General features: G+C 42.1%; 1 protein-coding gene across 1 annotated transcript; it reads left to right on the forward strand.

Annotated features, from left to right (window-relative positions):
* The first annotated feature begins 3269 nt into the window (after positions 1 to 3269).
* GRXCR2 (glutaredoxin and cysteine rich domain containing 2) lies at positions 3270 to 24470 on the forward strand. Its single transcript, XM_055430738.2, has 3 exons — positions 3270 to 3620; positions 10455 to 10676; positions 22918 to 24470. The coding sequence occupies exons 1-3, from the start codon at positions 3285 to 3287 to the stop codon at positions 23098 to 23100; spliced, it is 741 nt and encodes a 246-aa protein (XP_055286713.1). The 5' UTR covers positions 3270 to 3284; the 3' UTR covers positions 23101 to 24470.
* The last annotated feature ends 2221 nt before the right edge of the window (positions 24471 to 26691 follow it).

Here is a 26691-nt window from a genome sequence, read left to right on the forward strand (position 1 = left end):
AATGTTCTCCTAGTTAGGTCTTCCCAGTCTTTTTCATGGCATGGCATCCTTGGAAATTAATGATACTTGTTCTTTACACTGGAGGAAATAAATAAGGCTGATGTAATGCAAGGTGACTACCTGGAAGCCTGGGGTCCCACCTGCCTGTCCTGAGGACTGCGGGATCCATGCTCTAGGGTCCTGTCATCTGTTCGTGGCACATCATGGCTAGCTCTGCATCCGAGGGCCTCTACAGTCATGTATCTTTTGATATTATGAAGGCATATCTTTCTTCCTTTCTCTCCTGTTTTTCAGAGGTTTCTTTATGAATTTATTTGGGCTGTGGTGGGTCTTCGTTGCTGTGCGTGTACTTTCTCTAGCTGCGGCGAGCAGGGGCTGCTGTGCTGTAGTGCGTGGGCTTCTTGTTGCAGTGGTTTCTCCGTGCTGTGGAGCGTGAGCTCCAGGAGCACGGTCTCCAGCACCGTAGCACTTGGGCTCAGCAGTTGTGGCACATGGGATTAGCTGCTCCCTGGCATGTGGGATCTTCTAGGATCAGGGATCGAACCAGTGTCCTGTGCATTGCAAGGCAGATTCTTAACCACTGGACCACCAGGGAAGCCTTCTTTCTTATTTTAAAATCTTGTTTCTCCCTCTCTGCATGTTGGTATGTGTGTGTTTAATCTATTCCTTGCACTGATTACACAAAGACCTTATAACTGGGAACCCCCGCCTTAGTAGAAATGTAGCTGTTTTTCTGATAACTTTTTGATTCTACCTCTGCAGAATATGCTTAGCTCCTATTCCCAAAGTTTTATTTATTTGGTTTCTCTTAGCTGGAAGTCATCCTAATTACTGAGTTCTATTAAATATCAGGAAAGTGAAAGTCGCTCAGTCATGTCCGACTCTGGGTGACCCCATGGACTATACAGTCCATGGAATTCTCCAGGCCAGAATACTGGAGTGGCTAGTCTTTCCCTTCTCCAAGGGATCTTCCCAACCCAGGTATCGAACCCAGGTCTCCTGCAGTCCAGGCAGATTCTTTGCCAGCTGAGCCACAAGGGAAGCCCAGGCACTTCAATAAAAATTAGGGATAGAGGAATGGTCAACACAGCTTGTGACTCTGAGTGCTCACAGTTTGGTGGAGGGGAACACAGGAGTGGTGAGAAAAAATAAGAAGTGGTTAATGGCGGTCCAAAGGCCCAGATCTCCTCCCCGGGGCAGATGGGAAGGCTTCCCAGGAGTTGTAACATTTGAGCTGTGACTTGAAGGATGAATGAAAATTTGACATCCTAACAGGAAATAGCGGAGAAGGCAATGGCAAGCCACTCCAGTACTCTTGCCTAGAAAATCCCATGGATGGAGGAGCCTGGTAGGCTGCAGTCCATGGGGTCGCTACAAGTCAGACATGACTGAGTGACTTCACTTTCACTTTTCACTTTCACACATTGGAGAAGGAAATGGCAACCCACTCCAGTGTTCTTGCCTGGAGAATCCCAGGGACGGGGGAGCCTGGTGGGCTGCCGTCTATGGGGTCACACAGAGTCGGACACGACTGAAGTGACTTAGCAGCAACAGGAAATAGAGTTTGTACTGCATAGGAGACAGAAATCGATGGTTTTGAGAAAAAACTGAGCTGACAGTATGCCTGGAACGCCAATTCCAGGTGGCTCCTGAAAGAGAGACAAGGGTCAGTCTAGAGAGGAAGGCAGGGTTTGGTCTTGAGGAACTTGGTCTGCTGCAGAAGTGTTAGGACTTCTCAAATTTGTGCTTTGGAAGCATCACTCTGGCATCTGTGTGGACGTCAGACTTGTGGATAATGACAAGGTCACCAGGAGGCTGCCTCAGTTCTGAAAACAGAAGTGACAAGGGCTTGACCTTGAGCTGGATGAGTGGGGGTGGATGGAAGAAAGTAGTGGTGACAGAATCCATGAGAATGGCTTCAGGGGTAGAAGAGAAGTCCATTTGGGCAACTAAGTCAGTGATGATGTCATTAGCAAAGACAGAGAAAGGCTTAACCTCCACCATGTCAGCTCTTCAAATCCAATTTGTTCTTTTAGACCCAATCCAAGGGCCCTGTCTTTACAAGCCATTTTGTATCCTTGTCTCCTGAGGGGCCGCTGTCTTCCCAGAATAGTTCTGGCAGTCAGCAGTGGACAGTTTGCTCCCTAAGCAGGAGGCTGTTATTTCCTACGTGTTAAGTCTGTTTCCTAAACTAGATTGCAGGACTGTCATTCTCAAGCCCTATGTCATGTGCTTATTTGATATTCATCCTAGCAACTTTCTCAGTGTTGGCCATTTACTAGTGCTGTCTGGAGTAGGCAGTGGGGCCCATGCTATGATTGCAAACAAAATCGTAAATAAGCAGTAGATATAAAGTGGGACTTCCCTGGTGGCTAAGATTCTGCACTCCCACTGCAGGGGACCCAGGTTCGATCCCTGGTCAGGAAACTAGATCCCATATACTGCAGCTAAAGATTCTGTGTGCCATAATGAAGATTAAAGATCCTGTATGCTGCAACTAAGACCTGGTGCAGGCTAAATAAATAAATAGTTTAAAAATAAAATAGAAAGTAAAGGTATGTTGGTTAATGTAGGAGTAGAAAGCTCAGAGGGACCTGTGGCTTCCTTGTCTAGGGCTCCATGAGACATGATTTGAAAACTTTCAGCTTGGTGGACTGATCATGGGTTTTGGAATTACTTAAGAACGGAGTTCAAATCCCCACTCCATCACTTACTTGCTGGAACAGAGTGAAAGAATGAAGAAGCTGCTCTGAGCCTGGCTTTCCCTTCTGTAAAACGCAGATAATAATACTTTCATTGCAAGTTTATTGTGAGGACAAAGTAAGATAATGCATATAAAATCTCTGGCACCTCTTAAATGCTCATAGTTATCATCACTTCCCTGGTGGCTCAGACGGTAAAGCGTCTTGGTTGTTGGTAAGAATAACAAGACCCTTGCTAACTGATCCCTACTGAACTGGTTAGTTGTTAGTCTATATAACCTACTCATGCTCACGTTAAGAAAAGCTGAGGTTGGGGTGAAGTTACGGGTGAGCTTGGGATTCAGGGGGCACCCAGTCTTGTCTTATGCTCCATCTGCTCCATAAACCTGCAATTGCCTGCCTTTGCATGGAGGCCTATCAATATTTAATGTGTAGGTGTCAATTGCTGTAAACCGAGCACACCCCAGCACCAACTTGAATTAATTATATGCAGGAGGAGTGAAAATAAAATGCCTTTTTCTCAGAGCCCCAAGTTTCACTGCTACACCGAAGCCTGGAAACCACAGGGTGAAATTTCTGCTGATGGAGGACCCTGAGAAGAAACTGACCCAGAAGAGTGACGGCAAACCCCGGAAAGTCCGATTTAAAATCTCTTCCTCCTACAGCGGCCGTGTGTTGAAGCAAGTCTTTGAAGATGGGCAGGAATTAGAGTCGCCAAAGGAGGAATACCCTCACAGTTTCCTCCAAGAGTCCCTTGAACCAATGGATGGTGTTTACGGATCTGGGGAAGTCCCGAAGCCCCAATCGTACTCTCCCAAGCTGACTGCTCAGAGGATCAGCGTGTTTCGAGAGGGTAGTGCCTACACCTTGGCAGGCAGCCAGCCTTTCTTCAATGATTACAAGGCAAATGACCATAAGGTTGGTATTGCCCCTGGTGTGTAAGCTTTAAGGACTAAAATGTGGTTAGAGAAACACCTAAATGTTTCAGATTGTATCTTGCTTGTACTTGGGTACCAACCAGAGCTTTTGTTGTTGTTTAGCCAGTTAGTCATATCTGACTCTTTTGCGGCTCCATGGACTGTAGCCCACCAGGCTCCTCTGTCCATGGGATTTCTCCAGGCAAGAATACTAGAGTGGTAGCCATAACCTCCTCCAGGGGATCTTCCTGGCAAAGGGATGGAACGCGCGTCTTCTGTACGTCTCCTGCACTGAAGGCAGACTCTTTACTGCTGAGCCACTGGGGAAGCCCAGTCAGCTATAGGTGCCCCAAATGCAAAGCTGCCATCAGAATAATATTTCTGGGACAAAAATAACATTCTTGTTGACTACTTGTTGGAAAGTGCAAAAAGTGTAGCTGGTATTCAAATTCCATCCAGGTTAACAAATTGTAACTGGGTGTTCAGCTGGGATGTCTTGGTAAGTCAATGAAATAGAGATACAGCAGTTTTCAGGTTGCCAGACTGCCGTTTTAGAAAATTATGCTGCAATGGGTTGTTCTTTTTCCTGGAAGAGCTAAGTGTTTGAAGGTGCTCACTTTACTCCAGCCAATTATTTAATTTATGATTTATCCATATCTTGCTTTGTTTCTTACCTCCCTCCTGCTGCCTGCTTTTTAAAAATGCTTCTTTCTTTCTTTTGCCTTTCCATTGCTTGTTAGCAGGAATCCTGGGTAGGTGGAACCCTGGGAAGAAATGGCAAAAAGCAGATCAGCCAGAGGAAATGTTACATGTGGAAGACATTTGAACTAATAGTTAGATAGAAACATGTATTTTATCTGGGAATTTCAGTTATTTTCTCCAGTACCAAAGATCATCAAAAGCCCATACATGATTTCCTTTGAAGCTAGAAGAGTCTGGAACATATTCACTGATTTCCACAAACGAATAGGAGGTGTGCATATGTTATCTGCCTGCAGGAGGACCATGAATGCCTTGAAAAAAAGCTCAAGTGCAATTATATAACGTACCAGGTTATCAATGAATAGCACACCAGGATATGTTTTCATCTTTAAAGTGTAAAATTCAGGCCATTACTCTTTAATCATTTATATTGTTCTTTTCCTAAGGAAACAGGTTATATAGCAATAGCAAACAAATGTACTGGCCTTGTTGGCATTAGTATAAGTTTACTTATGAGCATGTCCACATTTATCAAAGATAATACCAGATTTCTTTCTGATATTCAAGGGGACTGGAATGAACAATTCCTTTTGTTAGTGGAGTGACTTCTGCATTAAAATCACATTCTACCTCATTGGGTCTTCTCCACAACCTTGAGGAGAAAGGTTGTGAAAAATGTAGAGTTGTTTCCATTTTACAAATGAGGAAAATTGAGTTCCAGGTTGTAAGGGACTCACCACTATTACAGGGTCATTAGGTACAGAGTTAGAATAAGAATTTAGGTCTTCTAATTCCCTATGTTCTTGGTCTCATGGAATGTTCTTTTTAAGAGAATAAGACCATTAATAATAGTGATGATAATGATTATAATACTAACCATTTTTCAAGTGATTATTAAGTCCTGGGTACTTAGTTATGTCTTGTACTTACGGTATCTCTTTTTAACCATGTCTCATTTGTAGTTTTAGAATTTATAAAGTCATAGTTTATACAAACCTAGCATAAGTCCATGGTTTATAGTATTGGACTGCTTGACTTTCATCAGTCATGTGTCACACTTGGCATTAATGTAAAGATATGGTTAGGCACGGACTTAATAAAACCAGATACCTGAGTCTTACTGGCAGCATTGTACAGTGGTTTTAAATACAGTATTCTCTAGACAAATTTCAGGGTTTGATTTCTGCCTGGTCTGGTTATCTTTGGTTTCTTTGTGGCATGAACAAACGCGACATCCTGCTGCTAGCCAATCTCTGGGTGTGAGAGTGGTCAGGTTGGATTCCTGCAGCTCCACCCACTGAAATAGGTTATCAAAGCGGTGCTTGGGAAAAATAAGGAAATGAGAGCTGGGAAGTCATGATTTTTCAATAGTGAATCCAACTGTGAAATAACCCTTAGTAAATATTGGCTTTGCAGCAACATTGGGTAGCAGTTAAGCACAGCAATTGAAAAGAAGGGCTCTGAACTTGAACAGATATTTGTATACCAGTGTTCATAGCAGCCCAATTACCCTCAGGTGGAAGCAAATATCAATCAATAGATAAATGAACAAACAAAACTTGGTATATACATACAATAGACTATTATTCAGCCTTAAAAGGAAGGAAATTTTAATAATGCTGCAACATGGATGAATCTTAAAGACATTATGCTAAGTGAAGTACACCTGTCACAGAAAGATAATTGTATGATTCCACTTGTATGAGGCACCAGCACAGTCAAATTTGTAAGACAGAAAGTAGAATGGTGCTTGCCATGGGCTAGGGAGGGCAGAATGTGGAGTTTAATGAGCACAGAGTTTCAGTTTGGAAATGAGCAGAAGTTCTGGACATGGGTGGTGGAGATGGTTGCACAACAATGTATAAGTGCTGATGCCCCTGGATTATACCTTACAAAAGGTTAAAGTGGTAAATTTTATGTTATGTATATCTTATCATAATAAAATAATGATCATAAAAAGCAAGGCTCTGATGTCAGTTAAACCTGGACTTGATGTCCGTCCAGCCCACTTACTCTGAGAGCTTGGGCAAGCCACTTAACCTTATGATAATAAAAGTGCATGCTTGCAAAGATTATTATGATGATTAAAAATATAAAAGACATGAAAGTACTTAGCATTGTGCCTGGCAGACATTGTGTGTGCTCAGTACGTGTTACATACCACTGGGATAATGACCAGGTTCTTATTAAGGAAATATTGAGGCTTTTAAAATTTAACGTGATGGACAGAGAAAATCTTATAAACAGATATTTTAAGGATTTGAAACTGACTGAAGTATATGTATGTGTGCATGCTTAGTCATGTCTAACTCTGTGACCCCATGGCTAGCCCACCAGGCTCCTCTGTCCATGGGACTTCCCAGGCAAGGGTACTGAGGGGGGCTGTCATTTCCTCCTCCAGGAGATCTTCCTGACCCAGGGATTGAACCTACGTCTCCTGTGACTCCTGCATTGCAGGAGATTCTTTACCACTGAGTACTTTACCCTAAGTATAAGGGTCATTAAAAAAGATGAAAGGGAGGGACTTCCCTGTGAACCAGGGGCTAAGACTCCATGCTCGCAACACAGGGTGCTAGGGTTCCACCTCTGGTCAAGGAACTGGGTTTTGCGTGCTGCAACTGAAGATCCTGCATGCCACAATTAAGACCCCGAGCAGCCAGAAAAGCAGGGGCAGGGAGGAGGAAGGAAGGTAACATTTATTGCACATGAACTTTCTGTACTGTTATGCAATTTTGTCCTCACAATAAAATTGGAAAAACAGAAGTTCATGGGGGTTAAATAACTTACAGACTTCACACAGTTGTCAAATAGAATTTGAACTCAGATCTGTCCACCTCCAAAGCACATTGAGTTTCTAGTACCAACAGGACATGTCTGCATTTAAACACAGAGCAGTGGAAGGTTGTGTGCTCCTTGAATGGCAATCCTAGTCCCATTGCTGTTGACATCAGAGTATTTATGAATACTTAATCTTATATAAGTTGCCATTCTGGGATTATGGAATAAAACAAAAACGTCCTGGCTCTATCCTGGCCCTCTGTAAGAGTGAGTGTTCCTTACAGGCACTTGAGTGTAACTGGATAATGTGAACTTTAGTTACACCCAGAGAGTTTCTTTAGATGCAAGGAAGAACTTGGCTCTCATGGTAACTGGAACATAAACACACCTTAAAGGTGATTTGGGATCCTCCATCTTGGGAGTATATTAAAAATAAATTTACTGTCCTGGGTGTCTCAGATGCTGTCCAGCTGAGAGACAGGAGGTTGGGCCAGATAAGTGAAGTTTTTTTTTTTTTTTCGTATGTTAAGAATTTTGAAAAACTAGCCTTTTGTACGAAAAAAGCTTCCGAGTAACTGAACCTCTTCAGCTATTACTGGAAATAGAAATGGAACCTTCCAAAGGTACCACCATCTTTATCTTCTGATGCTCAGAAACTGATAGTCCAGGGTGTGAAACAGGAGCCCAGTATGCATCAAACAATAGGAAATGGAAGCTGCCACATGATCCCTTGACGAGAGGGAGAGGATACAGGGCCAGGTAGGAAGCTTGTGGCTTCATTAATAATTATTGAAAACTCTGTGGGTGTTTCAAGGAAGAGGACCTGAAGATTGAAGTCCTGCTCAAGCCAGGTTGTGACTGAGTGCATGAGGGCTAAATAGGAGACTGCTTAGTGGCAGCTAAACAGATTTGGTTTATATTGTTCTGTAAAAGCAGGGCAAAGCATTTCATGTTGGGGAACGTAGCTATGTAGCATGATTAATACTAACTGCAGTAAAAATACTCATCATTTGCATAGTATCTTCAGCTTTTGCACACTCTGTTTAACATATTTTTCATTGCGCCCTCACCCTTAGACGTTGATATAATTAGCCTCAGGGATGAGAGTTAAAACACTTAACCACAGGAACACTGAGGTCAGCACAGAAGTCAGGAGAGTGTTGGGGCAGGGTCCTGATACCTGGGGTCCCAAGTATTAATGTTTATACAGTTGGGTTTGGGGGTGCGAGAGGCTCCCTCAGGAAAGGAGTTTGAGAAACAGGAAGGTGCTCAGGAGTCTCAGGACAGCACCTGATTATCAGCTAGTATGGAAACATTCGTATATTTTAATCACTACTTTATTCGTGGCTGTGCCCACCATTTGGCTGTCACCCCTTTTGCATGAGAACACTGAGGTCCTGAGAGACCAAATGGCTCTCCTGTGTCTCACAATTGGTGGACAGTGGGATTGGGATACGGTGTTGTTTCCCCTCTAAGCTATCTGTGAAGACGTATGTGTTCTTAGCTAACTGATGTCTAAACATTGCCTGCCCGGACTCCTCTACCGCACTGTAAAATTGTCCGAGTTGTTTCTCAGCAAATGATGGAGTAACACATGATAAATCTATACAAGGGAACATAAGCTATTAATAATGATGCTGCAGGCTTCCCAGGTGGTGCAGTTGATAAAGAATGCACCTTCCAATGTAGGAGGTGCAGGAGATGCAGGTTCAATCCCTGGGTCAGGAATATTCCCTTGAGAGGGAAATGACAACCCACTCCAGTATACTTGCCTGGGAAATCCCATGGACAGAGGAGCCTGGTGGGCTATAGTCCTTGGGATCTCAGAGAATTGGACACGACTGAACACGTACACACAGTATTTTTATTGACATAAAAATGTTTATCATATATGAATAATGAATATACACACAACATATATATGTATAATCTTAATTGGTTGAGGGGGTGTTTGTGAATAGTATAGTGTAGGTGCTAAGAATATGGACCTTAGAGTGAGGCAGACTTGAGTTTAAATTCCAGCCACAAACCCTGAATAACTCTGCAACTTTGGAAAGCTCTTAACCTCACTGGGCCTCAGTCTCTTCTGTAAAATGTATAGAAATCATTGCATCAGTATCATAGGGATGTTTGGGAGGGAAGTGAGGTAATGTCTGTAAAATGCTTAGCATGATGCCTGATGTTCAATAAATGCTATCCACTATAATAATAATAAATTCAATAAATTGTATCTACTATTATTACTTGTAGGACTTCCCAGGTGGCTTAGACAGTAAAGAATCTGTCTGCAGTGCAGGAGACCCAGTTTCAATCCCTTGTTGGGAAGATCCTCTGGAGAAGGGAATGGCAAACCACTCCAGTATTCTTGCCTGGAGAATTTCATGGACAGAGGAGCATGGCGGGCTACAATCTATGGGATTGCAAAGAGTCCGACATGACTGAGTGGCTAACACACACATTATTACTTATGCATAAAATTTTGGAGAGAGATTTATTTATTAAAAAAATTCAATTTATTGATTTCGTACAATCAAATACTGCCAGCTAGCATTACTTCCGCTCATGCATCATTAAAAACAAAAGGATATTTCCTTGGTATTTTCAAATGATGTATTATACAATAAACAAAAAAAGTTAGAACTTAAAATGTATCCCTAATTAATTATATAAACCAGTAAATTTTTTAAGAAGCATAACTAATAATTTGGTTTCTGAGAGATTTATTTTTTAAAAGCATTCCTATATATGCATAAATCTCTCACTCTGCCCAGCCCTGCACCAGCTCCCATGGTATGTAGTAGGAATAGAAGCTCAGGACCTTGTCCTGCAGAGCCTTACATTGTAGTCATGTGATTAGTTCAGCTTTGATTTGTTACCATCAACAGGAAATAAGAAGCTGGTATTCAGGGTTTTCCGAAGAAGGCAATGGCAAGCCACTCCAGTCTTGCCTAGAAAATCCCATGGATGGAGGAGCCTGGTGGGCTGCAGTCCATGGGGTTGCTAAGGGTCGGACACGACTGAGCGACTTCACTTTCACTTTTCACTTTCACACATTGGAGAAGGAAATGGCAACCCACTCCGGTGTTCTTGCCTGGAGAATCCCAGGGATGGGGGAGCCTGGTGGGCTTCCGTCTATGGGGTCACACAGAGTCGGACACGACTGAAGTGACTTGGCAGCAGCATTCAGGGTTTTCAGATAGAACAGAGAATCCAGGGAATGAATTGTAGTTTGGGGTTGTGATGGGACCCCAAGTGCTGGATGGATGGTGTATCTCTTTCCTGGGATGTTGAAGGGGTTCTGCAGCCCTGTATTTGGTGACTGGGGCATCACCAATCTCACTTTTCATGTCTCTAGTCCCCACCTATTATAGATTTTGGAAAGATAATCATCTACACGAATAACCTGAAAATCATTCGAACTCCAATGGACAAGAGAGATTTCATGAGGAAAATGCTCCAAAAGGAAGAGGAGGCCGAGGAAGAGTCTCTGATGAGCAAAGAAGAAATCTGTGCACACCAGAACCATGGTCCTTTGCCAGAGATGGAAGGCACCTTCCCCCATAACCAGTACCCACAGGTGTGTCCCCACAGTTCACTGCTCTGTGCAGGGCTGGCCCTATAGCTGTGGTCTCCAAATTGTTTTGATTGTGTACTCTTTAATGTATGGTTGAATATGAATACCTAAGATGTCTAAATGGTAATGATATTGAGGAATTTTAACTTTCTTTTATTTTAGTGTTTTATCTTATTTGTTAGCAATAATAGTTACAAGTCCATATTGCAAATACAATTTGAATTATTTTGAATGATTTCTTTAAAGATCTGATTAGGTGTTTATTGTTTTCACTTTGTAGTGCGGCTTAGAGCAGCCTGTTCTAGACATGGAAGAAAAAAATTACCTCTGTCCTTTTCTTATGGGTTTGTTTGTGCTTCTATTATTGGTTAATACTAAACCCACAGTTTCCCTGAAGAAATCTAACAAAGCTACTTGTCTTTAGATTTCATGGAGATTCAGTTCAGTTCTGTTGCTGAGCTGTGTCCAACTCTTTGAGACTCTGTGGACTGCAGCACACCAGGCTTCCCTGTTCATCACCAGCTCCCGGAGCTTGCTCAAACTCACATCCATCAAGTCGGTGATGCCATCCAACCATCTCATCCTCTGTTGTCCCCTTCTCCTCCTGCCTTCAATCCTTCACAGCATCAGGATCTTTCCCAAGGAGTTCTTTGCATCAGGTGACCAAATTATTGGAGCTTCAGCTTTTAGCATCAGTCCTTCCAATGAACATTCAGGACTGATTTCCTTTGGAATTGACTGGTTTGGTCTCCTTGCAGTCCAAGGGACTCTTAAGAGCCTTCTCCAACACCACACTTCAAAAGCATCAATTCTTCAGTGCTCAGCTTTCTTTATAGTCCAACTCTCACATTCATACATGACTACTGGAAAAACCATAGCTTTGACTAGACAGACCTTTGTTGGTAAAGTAATGTCTCTGCTTTATAATATGCTGTCTAGGTTGGTCATAGCTTTTCTTCCAAAGAGCAAGTGTCTTTTAATTTCATGGCTGCACTCACCATCTGCAGTGATTTTGGAGCCCAAGAAGATGAAGTCTCTCACTGTTTCCACTGTTTCCCCATCTATTTGCCATGAAGTGATGGGACCGGATGCCATGATCTTAAGTTTTTGAATGTTGAGTTTTAAGCCAACTTTTTCACTCTCCTCTTTCGCTTTCATCAAAGGGCTCTTTAGTTCCTCCTCGCTTTTTGCCATAAGGGTGGTGTCATTTGCGAATCTGAAGTTATTGATATTTCTCCTGGCAATCTTAATTCCAGCTTGTGTTTCATCCAGCCCAGTGTTTCTCATGATGTACTCTGATATAAGTTAAATAAGCAGGGTGACAATATACAGCCTTGACATACACCTTTCCTAATTTGGAATTGGTTCATTTTTCCATGTCTGGTTCTAACTGTTTCTTCTTGACCTGCATACAGATTTCTCAGGAGGTAGGTTCAGTTCAGTTCAGTTCAGTCGCTCAGTCTTGTCCGACTGTTTGTGACCTCATGAGTCACAGCACGCCAGGCCTCCCTGTATATCACCAACTCCTGGAGTTCACTCAAGCTCATGTCCATCGAGTCGGTGATGCGATCCAGCCATCTCATTCTCTGTCTCTCCTTCTCCTCCCGCCCCCAATCCTTCCCAGCATCAGAGTCTTTTCCAGTGAGTCAACTCGTTGCATGAGGTGGCCAAAGTATTGCAGTTTCAGCTTTAGCATCAGTCCTTCCAATGAACACCCAGGATTGATCTTCTTTAGAATGACTGGTTGGATGTCCTTGCAGTCCAAGGGACTCTCAAGAGTCTTCTCCAGCACCACAGTTCAAAAGCATCAATTCTTTGGTGATCAGCTTACTTCACAGTCCAACTCTCACATCCATACATTACCATGGGAAAAACCATAGCCTTGACTAGACGGACCTTGGTTGGCAAAGTAATGCCTCTGCTTTTTAATATGCTATCTAGGTTGGTCATAACTTTCCTTCCAAGGAGTAAGCGTCTTTTAATTTCATGGCTGCAATCAGCATCTGCGGTGATTTTGGAGTCCCCAAAAATAAAGTCTGACACTGTTTCCACTGTTTCCCCATCTATTTCCCATGAAGTGATGGGACCAGATGCCATGATCTTAGTTTTCTGAATGTTGAGCTTCAAGCCAACTTTTTCACTCTCCTCTTTCACTTTCATCAAGAGGCTTTTGAGTTCCTCTTCACTTTCTGCCATAAGGGTGGTGTCATCTGCATATCTGAGGTTAATGATATTTCTGCCAGCAATCTTGATTCCAGCCTGTGCTTCTTCCAGCCCAGCGTTCCTCATGATGTACTCTGCATATAAGTTAAATAAGCAGGGTGACAATAAACAACCTTGACGTACTCCTTTTCCTATTTGGAACCAGTCTGTTGTTCCATGTCCAGTTCTAACTGTTGCTTCCTGACCTGCATACAGGTTTCTCAAGAGGCAAGTCAGGTGGTCTGATATTCCCATCTCTTTCAGAATTTTCTACAGTTTATTGTGATCCACACAGTCAAAGGCTTTGGCATAGTCAATGAAGCAGAAATAGATGTTTTCTGGAACTCTCTTGCTTTCTCCATGATCCAGCGGATGTTGGCAATTTGATCTCTGGTTCCTCTGCCTTTTCTAAAACCTGCTTGAACATCTGGAAGTTCATGGTTCACATATTGCTGAAGCCTGGCTTGGAGAATTTTGAGCATGACTTTACTAGCGTGTGAGATGAGTACAATTGTGCGGTAGTTTGAGCATTCTTTGGCATTCCCTTTCTTTGGGATTGGAATGAAGACTGACCTTTTCCAGTCCTGTAGCCACTGCTGAGTTTTCCAAATTTGCTGGCATATTGAGTGCAGCACTTTCACAGCATCATCTTTCAGGATTTGAAATAGCTCAACTGGAATTCCATCACCTCCACTAGCTTTGTTCGTAATGATGCTCTCTAAGGCCCACTTGACTTCGCATTCCTAGATGTCTGGCTCCAGGTAAGTGATCACACCATTGTGATTATCTTCATCGTGAAGCTCTTTTTTGTACAGTTCTTCTGTGTATTCTTGCCATCTCTTCTTAATAGCTTCTGCTTCTGTTAGGTCCATATCATTTCTGTCCTTTATCGAGCCCCTCTTTGAAAGAAATGTTCCCTTGATATCTCTAATTTTCTTGAAGAGATCTCTTGTTTTTCCTATTCTGTTGTTTTCCTCTATTTCTTTGCATTGATCTCTGAGGAAGGCTTTCTTATCTCTCCTTGCTATTCTTTGGAACTCTGCATTCAGATGCTTATATCTTTCCTTTTCTCCTTTGCTTTTCACTTCTCTTCTTTTCACAGCTATTTGTAAGGCCTCCTCAGACAGCCATTTTGCTTTTTTGCATTTCTTTTCCATGGGGATGGTCTTGGTCCCTGTCTCCTGTACAATGTCACGAACCTCCGTCCAGAGTTCATCAGGCACTCTATCTATCAGATCTAGACCCTTAAATCTATTTGTTACTTCCACTGTATAATCATAAGGGATTTGATTTAGGTCATATCTGAATGGTCTAGTGGTTTTCCCTATTTTCTTCAATTTAAGTCTGAGTTTGGCAATAAGGAGTTCATGATCTGAGCCACAGTCAGCTCCTGGTCTTGTTTTTGCTAACTGTATAGAGCTTCTCCATCTTTGGCTGCAAAGAATATAATCAATCTGATTTCGGTGTTGACCATCTGGTGATGTCCATGTGTAGAGTCTTCTCTTGTGTTGTTGGAAGAGGGTGTTTGCTATGACCAGTGCGTTGTCGTGGCAAAACTCTATTAGCCTTTGCCCTACTTCATTTTGTGCTCCAAGGCCAAATTTGCCTGTTACTCCAGGTGTTTTTGACTTCCTACTTTTGCATTCCAGTCTCCTATAATGAAAAGGACATCTTTTTTGGGTGTTAGTTCTAAAAGGTCTTGTAGGTCTTCATAGAACAGTTCAACTTCGGCTTCTTCAGCATTACTGGTTGGAGCATAGACTTGAATTACTGTAATATTGAATGGTTTGCCTTGGAAACGAACAGAAATCATTCTGTCGTTTTTAAGATTGCGTCCAAGTACTGCCTTTCAGACTCTTTTGTTGACCATGATGGCTACTGAGATGAGGTGAGTGCAATTGTGCAGTAGTTTGAACATTCTTTGACATTGCCTTTCTTTGGGATTGGAATGAAAACTGACCTTTTCCAGTCCTGTGGCCACTGATGTGGCCACTGTTTTCCAAATTTGCTGGCATATTGAGTGCAGCACTTTCATAGCATCATCTTTTAGGATTTGAAATAGCTCAACTGGAATTCCATAACCCTCACTGGTTTTGTTTGTAGTGATGCTTCCTAAGGCACACTTGACTTGACATTCCAGGATGTCTGGCTCTAGGTGAGTGATCACACCATCGTGATTATCTGGGTTGTGAAGATATTTTTTGTATAGTTCTTCTATGTACTCTTGCCACCTCTTCTTAATATCTTCTGCTTCTGTTAGGTCCATTCCATTTCTGTCCTTTATTGTGCCCATCTTTGCATGATTTGTTCCCTTGGTATCTCTAATTTTCTTGAGGAGATCTCTAGTCTTTCCCATTCTGTTGTTTTCCTCTATTTCTTTGCGTTGATCACTGAAAAAAGTTTTCTTATCTCTCCTTGCTATTCTTTGGAACTCTGCATACAAATGAGTATATCTTTCCTTTTCTCCTTTGCCTTTAGCTTCTCTTCTTTTCTCAGCTATTTGTAAGGCCTCCTCAGACAACCATTCCACCTTTTTGTATTTCTTTTTCTCAGGGATGGTCTAGATCTAGATCACTGCCTCCTGTACAAAATCATGAACCTCTATCCACAGCTCTTCAGGCACTCTCTCATGGAGATTAGGTTAGTTAAAACTTAGCAATAGCATCTGTAAGTCCACTAGAGCAGAAATTCGTGAACCACAACATGTTGTAACATGCTGGAAGTGAGTGAAAGAGCAGGGTTGTCATTGTCACTTTATGTAAAGTGAGAGAACTCTACATTATGCATGCAACAGGGTCTCTGGGGCGCTACATTTGTTAAGTTAAGCCCAACCTAGTGAGGGTGCTGGTGTCACCTTGTTTATTAAAAATGGATATCACATTTTCTTTTGAAAATATTATTAAAGCTTCTTACATTCTTTTCAAAAAGTAAAATAAAAATAGTTCAAATGTTTTTTTTTCTCCTCACACCTTTCAAAGGTGTGCACTCCTTAGAAGTCATTGCTTAGAAATGCTCAGACGAGCAGGACAGTGATGACATTCAGGAGCTCACAGTGTGAAGTTGAGAGTGGGAAACGCAATTTTGGTGAATGTAAGCAAAGAGAGTCAAGGCTTAGAAAACAGCAGCAATGAATTTTCCCCCTCTAGAGTCTATCTCTTGGAACTTGAAGCTGAACCTCCCATAGGTTAGCATGACAAAATGGGCCAGAGGCTTCCTCACACTTGAGTGATGTCCCCACCCTGGGAGGGTTTAGGGGACAGGAAGGAGAAGGCCATGACCAGACTCCAGTTCTGCTCACAACCATTCCTGTCTCTTTCAGACCTGACCTCATACTTGATAAGATATATTTGAAATGCAAATATAATCATGTGACCCCCCTTCCTCACCCTTTCCCCCCACCCAAAACTTTCAGTGGCCACTCACCACTTGGGATAAAGCTGAAACTCCTCACTAGTTCTAGAAAGCACTGTGGACTTGCCTTCTTCAGCCTCATGACTTAAACAGATCTGTGCCCCAGACCCACTGCCCATCTGCTCACCCCTCAGATGCTCTTTGTTCTTTCCTACCAGAGCCTACTTCCTTGTTCCTAGAATATTCTCCGGATTCCCTACCTCCTTGTCCACAGCCCCTTGAGATCTCGGTGGAGGCATTACTTCTTCAGAGAGACTTCTCCTGGCTTCCATGAGGATGAAAATCCACGAGGATGGACTCCTCAAGTCCCTGTGCTCCCCACCCCCACATTTGTAATCTTACATTTATTTGTGTGATTGTTTGGTTAATGCTTGCTCTTACTCACTAGGATTTGGTCTCTGTGAGGGCAGGGAGAATGCTTATGTCAGATGTGACATAGTAGTTCCAATGCCAAAAAAATAATAGAGCCTGGCATCTAATTAGGTGCTCAGTAAATAGTAGGTAAATATTTGTGGAATTTGGAACCAAGTGCCAAATGATAAGAAATATTCTGCCTTCTCTTGCCTTCTCTATAGTACTATTCAGAACCTAGACTAGCAGAAAGGCAGACAGCTTAACTTTGTGATACTAAGCATCGCCATCCCACTTTGAAATTCATTAATTCTATTCTTTTTCCATACCATATTGTAACTTGTAAGAGCATGTATTTTCAGAAGAGGACTAGAAATGCAGGTCACACTGCAGGCCTGAATGAAAAAGCAACAACAGGCCTGCCATGACAATTACCTTTAAATTCAATCTGGAGAGAACTATGTATTTTTTTTGGCTCTAATGCCATAAACTAGGACAGAGATGTGTAGCAAAAAGTTCCCATGAAAAGTTGTACTTCACTTGCCTGTCCTCTAAGCTCTGTTTTAAATTGTTATTTGTTTGCCCCATCTCTCATGCAGTAAATGCCCAGACAACTTTTATTCTAAAATACAGGGTCAGAGAACATCAAGGAGCCCATTCTGACCAAGAGACTCTTTGTTGTATTATATGGAACAGGGAGACAGTAGGGTCTTCCTTGATGAAAGAGCAGGACCAGGCTAAAAGCCAGGCTGAACTTGAACCTCTATATTAACTACAAAGGGAAAGGAGAAGAATAATTGAATTGAACCACAGGGAAAAGTAGAAGAGGAAAAATCTGGCCTTGTAATCAGTGGGTTTGAGACCATAAGTCATCTGGACTTCTTTAGGTTTTATGTGATCTTACCTTTGAAACAAAATGATAATAGTAATAGCTGCCATTTTAATACAAAATTTTAAAATAATTTAAAAAATTTATTTATTTATTTTTGACTGCTCTGTGTCTTCATTTCTTTGTGTGGGCTTTAGCTGCGACAAGCAGGGGCTACTCTTCACTGCGATGCTCAAACTTCTCACTGGAGAGGCTTCTCTTGTTGCAGAGCACAGGCTCTAGGCACACAGGCTTCAGTAGTGGCCGCGCTCAGGCTCTAGAGTGCAGTCTCAGTAGTTATGGCTCATGGGCTCTAAAGCTAAGGCTCGGAAGTTGTGGCACACGGGATCACTTGCTCTGTGGCATGTGGAATATTCCTAGACCAGGAATTGAACCTGTGTCCCCTTGCACTGTTAGGCAGATTCTTATCCACTGCATCACCAGGGACTTCCTGCCGTTTTTTGAGGGTTCATGTTAGTCAGGCGTCATGCCCATGCAATAGTCCATTTCATTCTCTTAAGGACTCTGGTAGTTATTATCTGTAGTCTCATTCTGCTGCTGGGGAAATAAGGTCTCAGAGAAACTGAGTAACTGGCCAGAGGTCACCAGAGTCAGTAGTCAAACTCGGGTCCATCTGGTCTTAATCACTCTGCTTATCAACCCCCAGATTGGCTCTGATTCCCATCATAAAGGCTGAGTCTCTGATGAAAGCCGTTTTCTTGGTCATGGAGCTAGTGAGAGATGGTTTGGGTAGGTTTGTGGGTTCTAGACCCGAAGCTATGCTGTGCAGCTATGCTGTATGTTCTTTTACTAAATATTTTCTGTGGAGAATTTTTTAAAATATTGAGAATGGTAGACAGATGCTATCATGCATGTCTAGTGTAGAGCAGAGGCTGAATAAATACCTGTTGAATTAACTGAATAATTAAAAAGGATATGGAGAGGAAACAGTTGGAAGAAGTGTGGTAACAAGGCTGAGTGGAAACTCCAGTGAAACCTTTAGCAATGCGTCGTATAACCAGTGACATAAGATGAGATTTGACTGAGATTTGTTCTTGTTCTTTATGACTTGCTCACCAAGTCATTTAGTTAATCTTTTACCCTGGCATTCTATCCAAATGAATTTTTGGATTGCATGTATAGCATTATGGTAGGATTTTACTGTATTTTCTTTGACAACATTGACTTATATCATTAAAATCTCACTGAGATCACAGGACTTCCCTGGCAGTCCAGTGGTTAAGATTCAGGAGACATGGGTTTGATCCCTGCTCAAGGAACTAAGATCCTGCATGCTGCTCAGCACAGCCAAAAATAAATAAATAGATCTCAGTGGAATCAAGTGCAAAACAAAAACATGATGGATTTGGCAGAAAAAAAAATAGGAGCATGGCAATTTAATTTTGGCAGATGTATTTATAAGACCCTGATATATATATAAGGACCCTGATGCTGGGAAAGGTTGAGGGCATGAAGAGAAGGGAGTAACAGAGGGTGAGATGGTTGGATGGTGTCACCAACTCAATGGGCATGAGTTTGAGCAAACTTCAGGAGATGGTGAAAGACAGAGGAGCCTGGTATTGTGCAGTCCATGGGGTCGCAAAGTGTCGGACGTGCCTTAGCAACTGAACGATAGCAACAAATGTTTATTTTGCATACTTTAAGGGAAGAAAACAAATTTCCCAACTGTTAATATATCAGAATATGGCAACAATCAACAAAGTATTATAAAGGGTGCTTGTATATCATTTGGGATTTTTGTCAGCTGAATAACCACTTCCATTCCCTACATCTAGAATAAAAAAACTCAATATCTTCTTAGGCACTTTGCAGTGCGATGGGGCTATTTTCAGAACTTAGGCCTCCCTTTTCAGAGATGATTTTTATTCTAGGGTTACCAAAGAAAGCTGTGCTAGCTGATTGAGCCACCCAGTGGACTTCAGCTCTCTTGTTAGTTCCTGGAATTTAAGAACAGTAAGGGCTCTTCAGACATTGTTGTTTTGTTTATTTATTTATTTTTACTGTGCCAGGCATTGCGCTGCCTCAGGAAATGATGGAGAAAGGAACTAGCCCAGAGCACTTCCTATCTAGTCAGCAGGAACTTTCAGGGGGATGTGAGACCTCCCAGGCTGGGGGCAGTAAAGGAGGGTGGAACTCCTGGTCTGGAAGTATGAGTGGGCAAGCCTTCCTGGAGGAAGGGCTGCTAACATCTGAGAACAGGCAGGAGATGACTAGGTTGATAGTGGGAAAAGGGCCCTCCAGACCAGCTAGAGAGATACCCAAGAATGAGAGCCTGATGAAAGAAGTAACTGAAAATGTACATCAGTTAGGAAGATTGGGTTTTAACCTGAAGTTAACCTGGTGGGCAGGTGTTCATGACAAGGTTTCTTGGGTGGTTTCTATGTGGCAGTCACAGCTGTAAGTAGCTTCATGAGATTGACATCTAGGGGGAGAATATCCCACAAGACCAGAGGCAGAGACTCTGCTGAATTCATGCCAGAATTGATAGGCATCTGGATTAAGATTGTAGTTATGGAAAAGGGGAAATGGGATGGATTTGAGGGATGTTCAAAAGATGAAATAGACAGGAATTGGTGCTGAATCCACCTGGTATTGATCTGGTATTGCCCCTTATTTCTTAGAAGGCTAATGGTCTGTGCATGGTCATGGCATGGAAGAGCAAAAATTGCAAGTTTCCTCAAGCTTCTTAGGGGAAGAGCATGACCATAGCCAAGGGACACAGTCTGGTGCCCCTAGGAGGAGGGGAGTCAAGGCCTCAGATTTACTGGCATGTTTTAGAAACGGAGAACCTATCCTATGTCAGATAATATACTATGGCATTTACGTAGCCTCATTTAATATTCCAGCTACTCAGAGGAGTAAGCAATACCTGCCAAGATCAGAGGTTGTTGTTCTCTCGCTAAGTCATGTCCGACTTTTTGTGACCCCATGGACTGCAGCATGCCAGGGTCCCCTGTCCTTTACTATCTCCTGGAGCTTGCTCAAGCTCATGTTCACCGAGTCCGTGATGCTATCTAAACATCTCGTCCTCTGTCATCCCCTTCTTCTCAAGCCCTCAATTTTTCCCAGCATCAGGGTCTTTTCCAATGAGTTGGCTTTTCACATCAGGTGGTCAAAGTATTGGAGCTTCAGCATTAGTCTTTCCAGTGAATATTCAGGATTTATTTCCTTTAGGATTGATTGGTTAGATCTCCTTGCTGTCCAAGGGACTCTTAAGAGTCTTCTCCAGCACTACAGTTCAAAAGCATCAGTTCTTTGGCACTCAAACTTCTTTATGATCCAACTCTCACATTCATACATGACTACTGGAAAAACCATATATTTGACTAGATGGACCTTTGTTGGCAAAGTGATATCTCTGCTTTTTAAATATGCTGTTTAGGTTTTTGTCATAGCTTTTCTTCCAAGGAGCAAGTGTCTTTTAATTCCATGGCTGCAGTCACCATCCACAGTGATTTTGGAGCCAAAGAAAATAAAATATGTCATTGTTTCCATTGCTTCCCCATCTATTTGCCATGAAGTGATGAGATCGGATGCCATGATCTTAGTTTTTTGAATGCTGAGTTTCAAGCCAGCTCTTTCACTTCCTCTTTCACCCTCATCAAGAGGCTCTTTAGTTCCTCTTCACTTTCTGCTTTTGGTATCATCTGCATATATGACATTGTTGGTATTTCTCCTGGCAATCCCAATTCCAGCTTGTGATTCATCCAGCCCAGCATTTTACATGACGTATTCTGCATATAAGTTAAACAAGAAGGGTGACAATATATAGCATTGGCATACTCCTTTCCCAATTTTGAACCAGTTCATTGTTCCATGTCTGGTTCTAACTGTTGCTTCTTGACCTGCATACTGATTTCTCAGGAGGCAGGTAAGGTTGTATGTATACCTTTTCTTTAAGAATTTTCCACAATTTGTTGTGATTCACACAGTCAAAAGTTTAGTGTAGTCAATGAAGCAGAAATAGATGGTTTTCTGGAATTCCCTTGCTTTTCTATGATCCAACAGATGTTGGCAATTTGATCTTTGGTTCCTCTGCGTTTTCTAAATCCAGCTTGTACATCTGGAAGTTCTCAGTTCACATACTGTTGAAGCCTAGCTTGAAGGATTTTGAGTACTACCTTGCTAGCATGTGAAATGAGTGCCATTGTATAGTAGTTTATTCTTTGGGACTGCCTTTTTTGGGTATTGGAATGAAAACTGACCTTTCCTAGTCCTATGGCCACTGCTGAGTTTTCTAAATTTGCTGACATGCAGAGTGCAGCACTTTAACAGCATCATCTTCTAGGATTTGAAGTAGTTCAGCTGGAACTCCATCACCTCTACTAGCTTTGTTCATAGTAATGTGTCCTAAGGCTCACTAGACTTTACACTTCAGGATGTCTGGCTCTAGGTGATTGATCACACCATTGTGGTTATCCAGGTCATTAAGATCTTTTTTGTATAATTCTCCTGTATATTCTTGCCACAGATCACAGGTAAAGAAACAGATTTAGGGTGGTTAAGGGAACTGTCCAAGGTGCACAGTTGATGTCAGAGGCAGGCCTCAGCTCCAGGCTATGACTTCAGAACAAGGCTCTTTAATCATGGAGCCTTGTCATGGTTCTCAAATAGAATAAAGATAAAGTACAGTTGGAATTCAGCTCTGAGCTCTGAAGGATTGCAGCATTCACTCATCCATCCACTTGGGCACACTTGAAAACCTTGGGCACCTGCTATTCGGTGATGGTGATGAGGCGTAACATATGGAGTCCACAGAGCATGATCTCAAGTGCCTGCCTCTCTAGGATCCACACCTGCTTCCTCCTCTTCAAGCTGTGTGCCCACTGGCATACGACTGAGCTTCTCAGGGTCTCTTTTTCCATCTGTAATATAGCGATGGTACTACTTCCATTATCTCACGGGGGTATTGTGAGGATTAGATGAGTTGTTGATGGAACTCTTAGAACAACAGTGCCCAGGGAATTCCCTGTCTGTCCAGTGGTTAGGACTCTGCACCTTTACTACCGAGAGCCTGGGTTCAGAACAGTGCTTGGCACCTTCTAGGAGTTCTACAGGTATCCTCTGTTTGGCAATGAGGAACAAGAAGTCCTTCCCTTACAGACACAGGCTTAACATGTCAGATAGTGACAAGAGAGATGAAGGTCCCTTTGGGGAGTGCATGGCCTTGTGGCTGGGGCTGCAGTCTTAGAGAGGTCTTCTGGGTTAATCTCTGATAAAGTGCCGTGATTGTTCTGTGCCCCTGGCCAGTTCCCCTCACTGGCATTTATGGGAAGCATTTTGCTTTAAGACTGACCCAACCTTTTGCGGGTTCCCAGGGCTGTGTTGACTTGTGTGTGAACAATGGATTGAAACTGCTGCTGTAATGTAACCCTGGCCTGTCTCTTGCAGGAAGGGGAGCATCCCGAGGAGAACTGTTTCCACTGCCGAGGGTCAGGCAGTGCCACCTGCTCTCTGTGCCACGGAAGCAAGTTCTCGATGCTGGCCAACAGATTTAAGGAGTCCTATCGGGCCCTGCGGTGCCCTGCCTGCAATGAGAATGGCCTGCAGCCTTGCCAGATCTGCAGTCAATAGCCTGTGGGCTTTGTAGGTCCACTTTGATGGCATCCTCCCTGAAGTTATTTCTGATAAACTGTTCCTCCTCCATCTCCTCCTCCCTCTCCCAGCAAGGAAGCCATGGTGGCTGCAGCACTTCCACCACTGACACAACTCAGTTACTCGATCACATTTTGTGAGGCTGGTAACTTCTCCACGTGGGTCTAAGTGACAGGCAGTTTTGAATTAGAGTCTGTTTTGAAGCTGTTCTAAAATGATCCTTCTAGAACCATGCACATGTATCTCACTTGACTTAGCTCAGTTTTCTCCTTGCACAAGTGAACAAATGTACAGTTCAGGCAGCAGGTTGAAGTCATTTTCTGGTTGGGAGTTATTTTGCAAAATTATGCAATGAGAAAGGAATTAAAAAAAAAAAAAGGCAGGTTTCTTAGGAACTGAATTTCTTAGGAACTGAAATGCTTATAATGCATTTCAAATTGGTCAAATTGCATTTTTTAATTAAGCAGAAGAGGAAAGGGATGCCCAATGCTGAATGCACTAGCATGTTACTGAAAGCAAAATAGGATGTACACAGTTCTTGCTGAAGACAGGCAAGCTGAGGAGGCCTTTTTTCCAAAGTCCTGAGTCTCTCCCTTTGTGATGTGCTTGGGTAATATGCATGTAGGCAACAGCCAGTGCTACTTCTTAGGACAAGATGAGATAAGATATTTCTGTGTGCCTCTGAACTACTGAGGTTATAAGCCAAGTCAAAACCATTTATGATAAATTTGGTGCTTAAGTGTATGTGTGTCTATGTGTATGTGTGATACAACTTCTTCCAGCCCCAAAATTATTACTAAATAAATGAATTTATTTTAAGGCTAAGATATAACCATGATCTCTTCATAAAAGACTATGGATATATTATAGGTATCTATTGGAAATTAAAAAAAAAAAAAACTATCCAAGGCTGTTTAGCAATTATATTTCTACTATCTATGAATACACATACTAAGAATAATTTTTCCTCTTAAAGTTGGTTGTAAAATTAGAAAAATAGTTTTGTTAATGAACTTTTGTAACTCTAACAGCCCCTCCCTTCCCCCTTGAGAAATCCATTATCTATTGAGGCACATCGCTTTTCTATGTAATTATTTTGATTTTCTTAACTTTTTCTAGATTAGTTTGTTATTCTCTATTTTCAGCTGTTAAGATAATTCAGTAGTGGAGTGCTTTTCAGATAATATAAATACTTCTTATAAAAATGCCATTTTGCATAGACATGGATGGTCCTATAAACTGTCATACAAAGTCAAGTAAGTCAGTAAAACAAATATTGTATAGTAACACATATATGTGAAATCTAGAAAAATGGTACAGATGAACCTATTTGCAAAGCAGAAATAGAAACACAGACATAGAGAACTGACATAGAGTATGAATCCAGATGCGGAAAGGAGGGATGGGATAAATTGGGAGATTGGGATTGACATATACACACTATTGATACTATGTATAAACTAGATAACAAATGAGAGTCTACTATATAGCACAGGAAACTCTACTCAGTCCTCTGTGGTGGCCTAAATGGGAAGGAAATCCAGAAAAGGGGATATATATACGTATAGCTGATTCACTTTGCTCTACAGCAGAAACCAATACAACATAGTAAAGAAACTATACTCCAATAAAATTTTTTAAAAAGATTACCTCTTAAAAAATATTAAATACTTTTTGAAAACATGAGAATTTTGCCTGTTCTCTTTTAGCCAAAACAATGGAACTGTTGCTCACCCACTTTCTTTGTGTCTGTACTTAACTATTTCCTGACTGTTTATCTTTTCTTACAGCTATTGGCCCTTCCTGTCTTTCCAGATACCAGAGGAAAGAATGATGTCGAGAGGCCCTAAGGCTTTTAAGTGTATTCTTCTGCTTTTTAACAGGGACATTTGACAACAGATCCTACTTATTGGATGTGCAAGAAGGTATTACCCAGTGCTTGATGTGCAGTTACTCAGATGGGCACCAAGCTTTGGTTTCTTATGGGACTTAGAGTTTTGGTGGAGGAGACAGATATATAAACAGATCATTACCATACAGTATGACAAGTTCTGGAAAGGGGAATTTCAGGGAGCATTTGGAGCACATAGAAGGCATACCTAGTATAGACTGAATGGGGTTAGAGTGGCTTTCTAGAGGAAGCGGTGTGAACTCTGCTGGCTTCTTTTCCTTACTCCATGCTCTTAAGAGCCTTTAATATGTTTCATCTCATAATAAATATGTCTAGTAATGATTAAATGTATTTATTCAGTCAAGTATTTATTGAGCACTGAGGATGTATTAATAGACTAAACCGACCAAATCTTGGCCCCTGGGGAGCTTATATGTTGGTGGAGTGATATTGGCAAAATATACGTATTTAGAGACAGTATGCTACTGGAGATCGGTGGAGAAATAACTCCAGAAAGAATGAAGAGATGGAGCCAAAGTAAAAACAACATCCAGTTGTGGATGAGACTGATGATGGAAGTAAAGTCCAATGCTGTAAGGAGCAGTATTGCATAGGAACCTGGAATGTTAGGTCCGTGAATCAAGGCAAATTGGAAGAGGTCAAACATGAGATGGCAAGAGTGAGCATCGCACGTTTTAGGAATCAGTGAACTAAAATGGACTGGAGTAATTTGCCTCCAATAAAATAAAATAAAATGGACTGGAAAGGGTGAATTTAACTCAGATGAATTTATACTCAGAGTAGTATATCTACTACTGTGGGCAATAATCCCTAAGAAGAAATGGAGTAGCCATCATAGTCAACAAAAGAGTTCGAAATGCAGTACTTGGATGCAGTCTCAAAAGTGACAGAATCATCTCTGTTCATTTCCAAAGCAAAGCATTCAGTGTCACAGTAATCCAAGTCTATGCCCTGACCAGTAATGCTGAAGAAGCTGAAGTTGAACTGTTGTTCTATGAAGACCTACAAGATTAGAACTAACACCCAAAAAGATGTCCTTTTCATTATAGGAGACTGGAATGCAAAAGTAGGAAGTCAAGAAACACCTGGAATAACAGGCAAATTTGGCCTTGGAGTACAAAATAAAACAGGGCAAAGGCTAATAGAATTTTGTCAAAAGAATGCACTGGTCATAGCAAACACCCTCTTCCAACAACACAAGAGAAACACAAGTATACACATGGACATCACCAGATGGTCAATACTGAAATCAGATTGACTATATTCTTTGCAGCCAAAGAAGGAGAAGCTCTATACAGTCAGCAAAAACAAGACCAGGAGCTGACTGTGGCTCAGATCAGTTCAGTTCACTTCAGTCTCTCAGTCGTGCCCGACTCTTTGCAATCCCATGAATCACAGCACGCCAGGCCTCCCTGTCCATCATCAACTCCCGGAGTTCACTCAAATTCATGTCCATCGAGTTGGTGATGCCATCCAGCCATCTCATTCTCAGTCTTCCGCTTCTCCTCCCGCCCCCAACCTTTCCCAGCATCAGAGTCTTTTCCAGTGAGTCAACTCGTCGCATGAGGTGGCCAAAGTATTGCAGTTTCAGCTTTAGCATCAGTCCTTCCAATGAACACCCAGGATTGATCTCCTTTAGAATGGACTGGTTGGATCTC

The sequence above is a fragment of the Moschus berezovskii genome, chromosome 8, assembly GCF_049115385.1.
Source record: "Moschus berezovskii isolate FMDL1 chromosome 8, NW_MosBer_1.0, whole genome shotgun sequence".
Lineage (NCBI taxonomy): Eukaryota > Metazoa > Chordata > Mammalia > Artiodactyla > Moschidae > Moschus > Moschus berezovskii.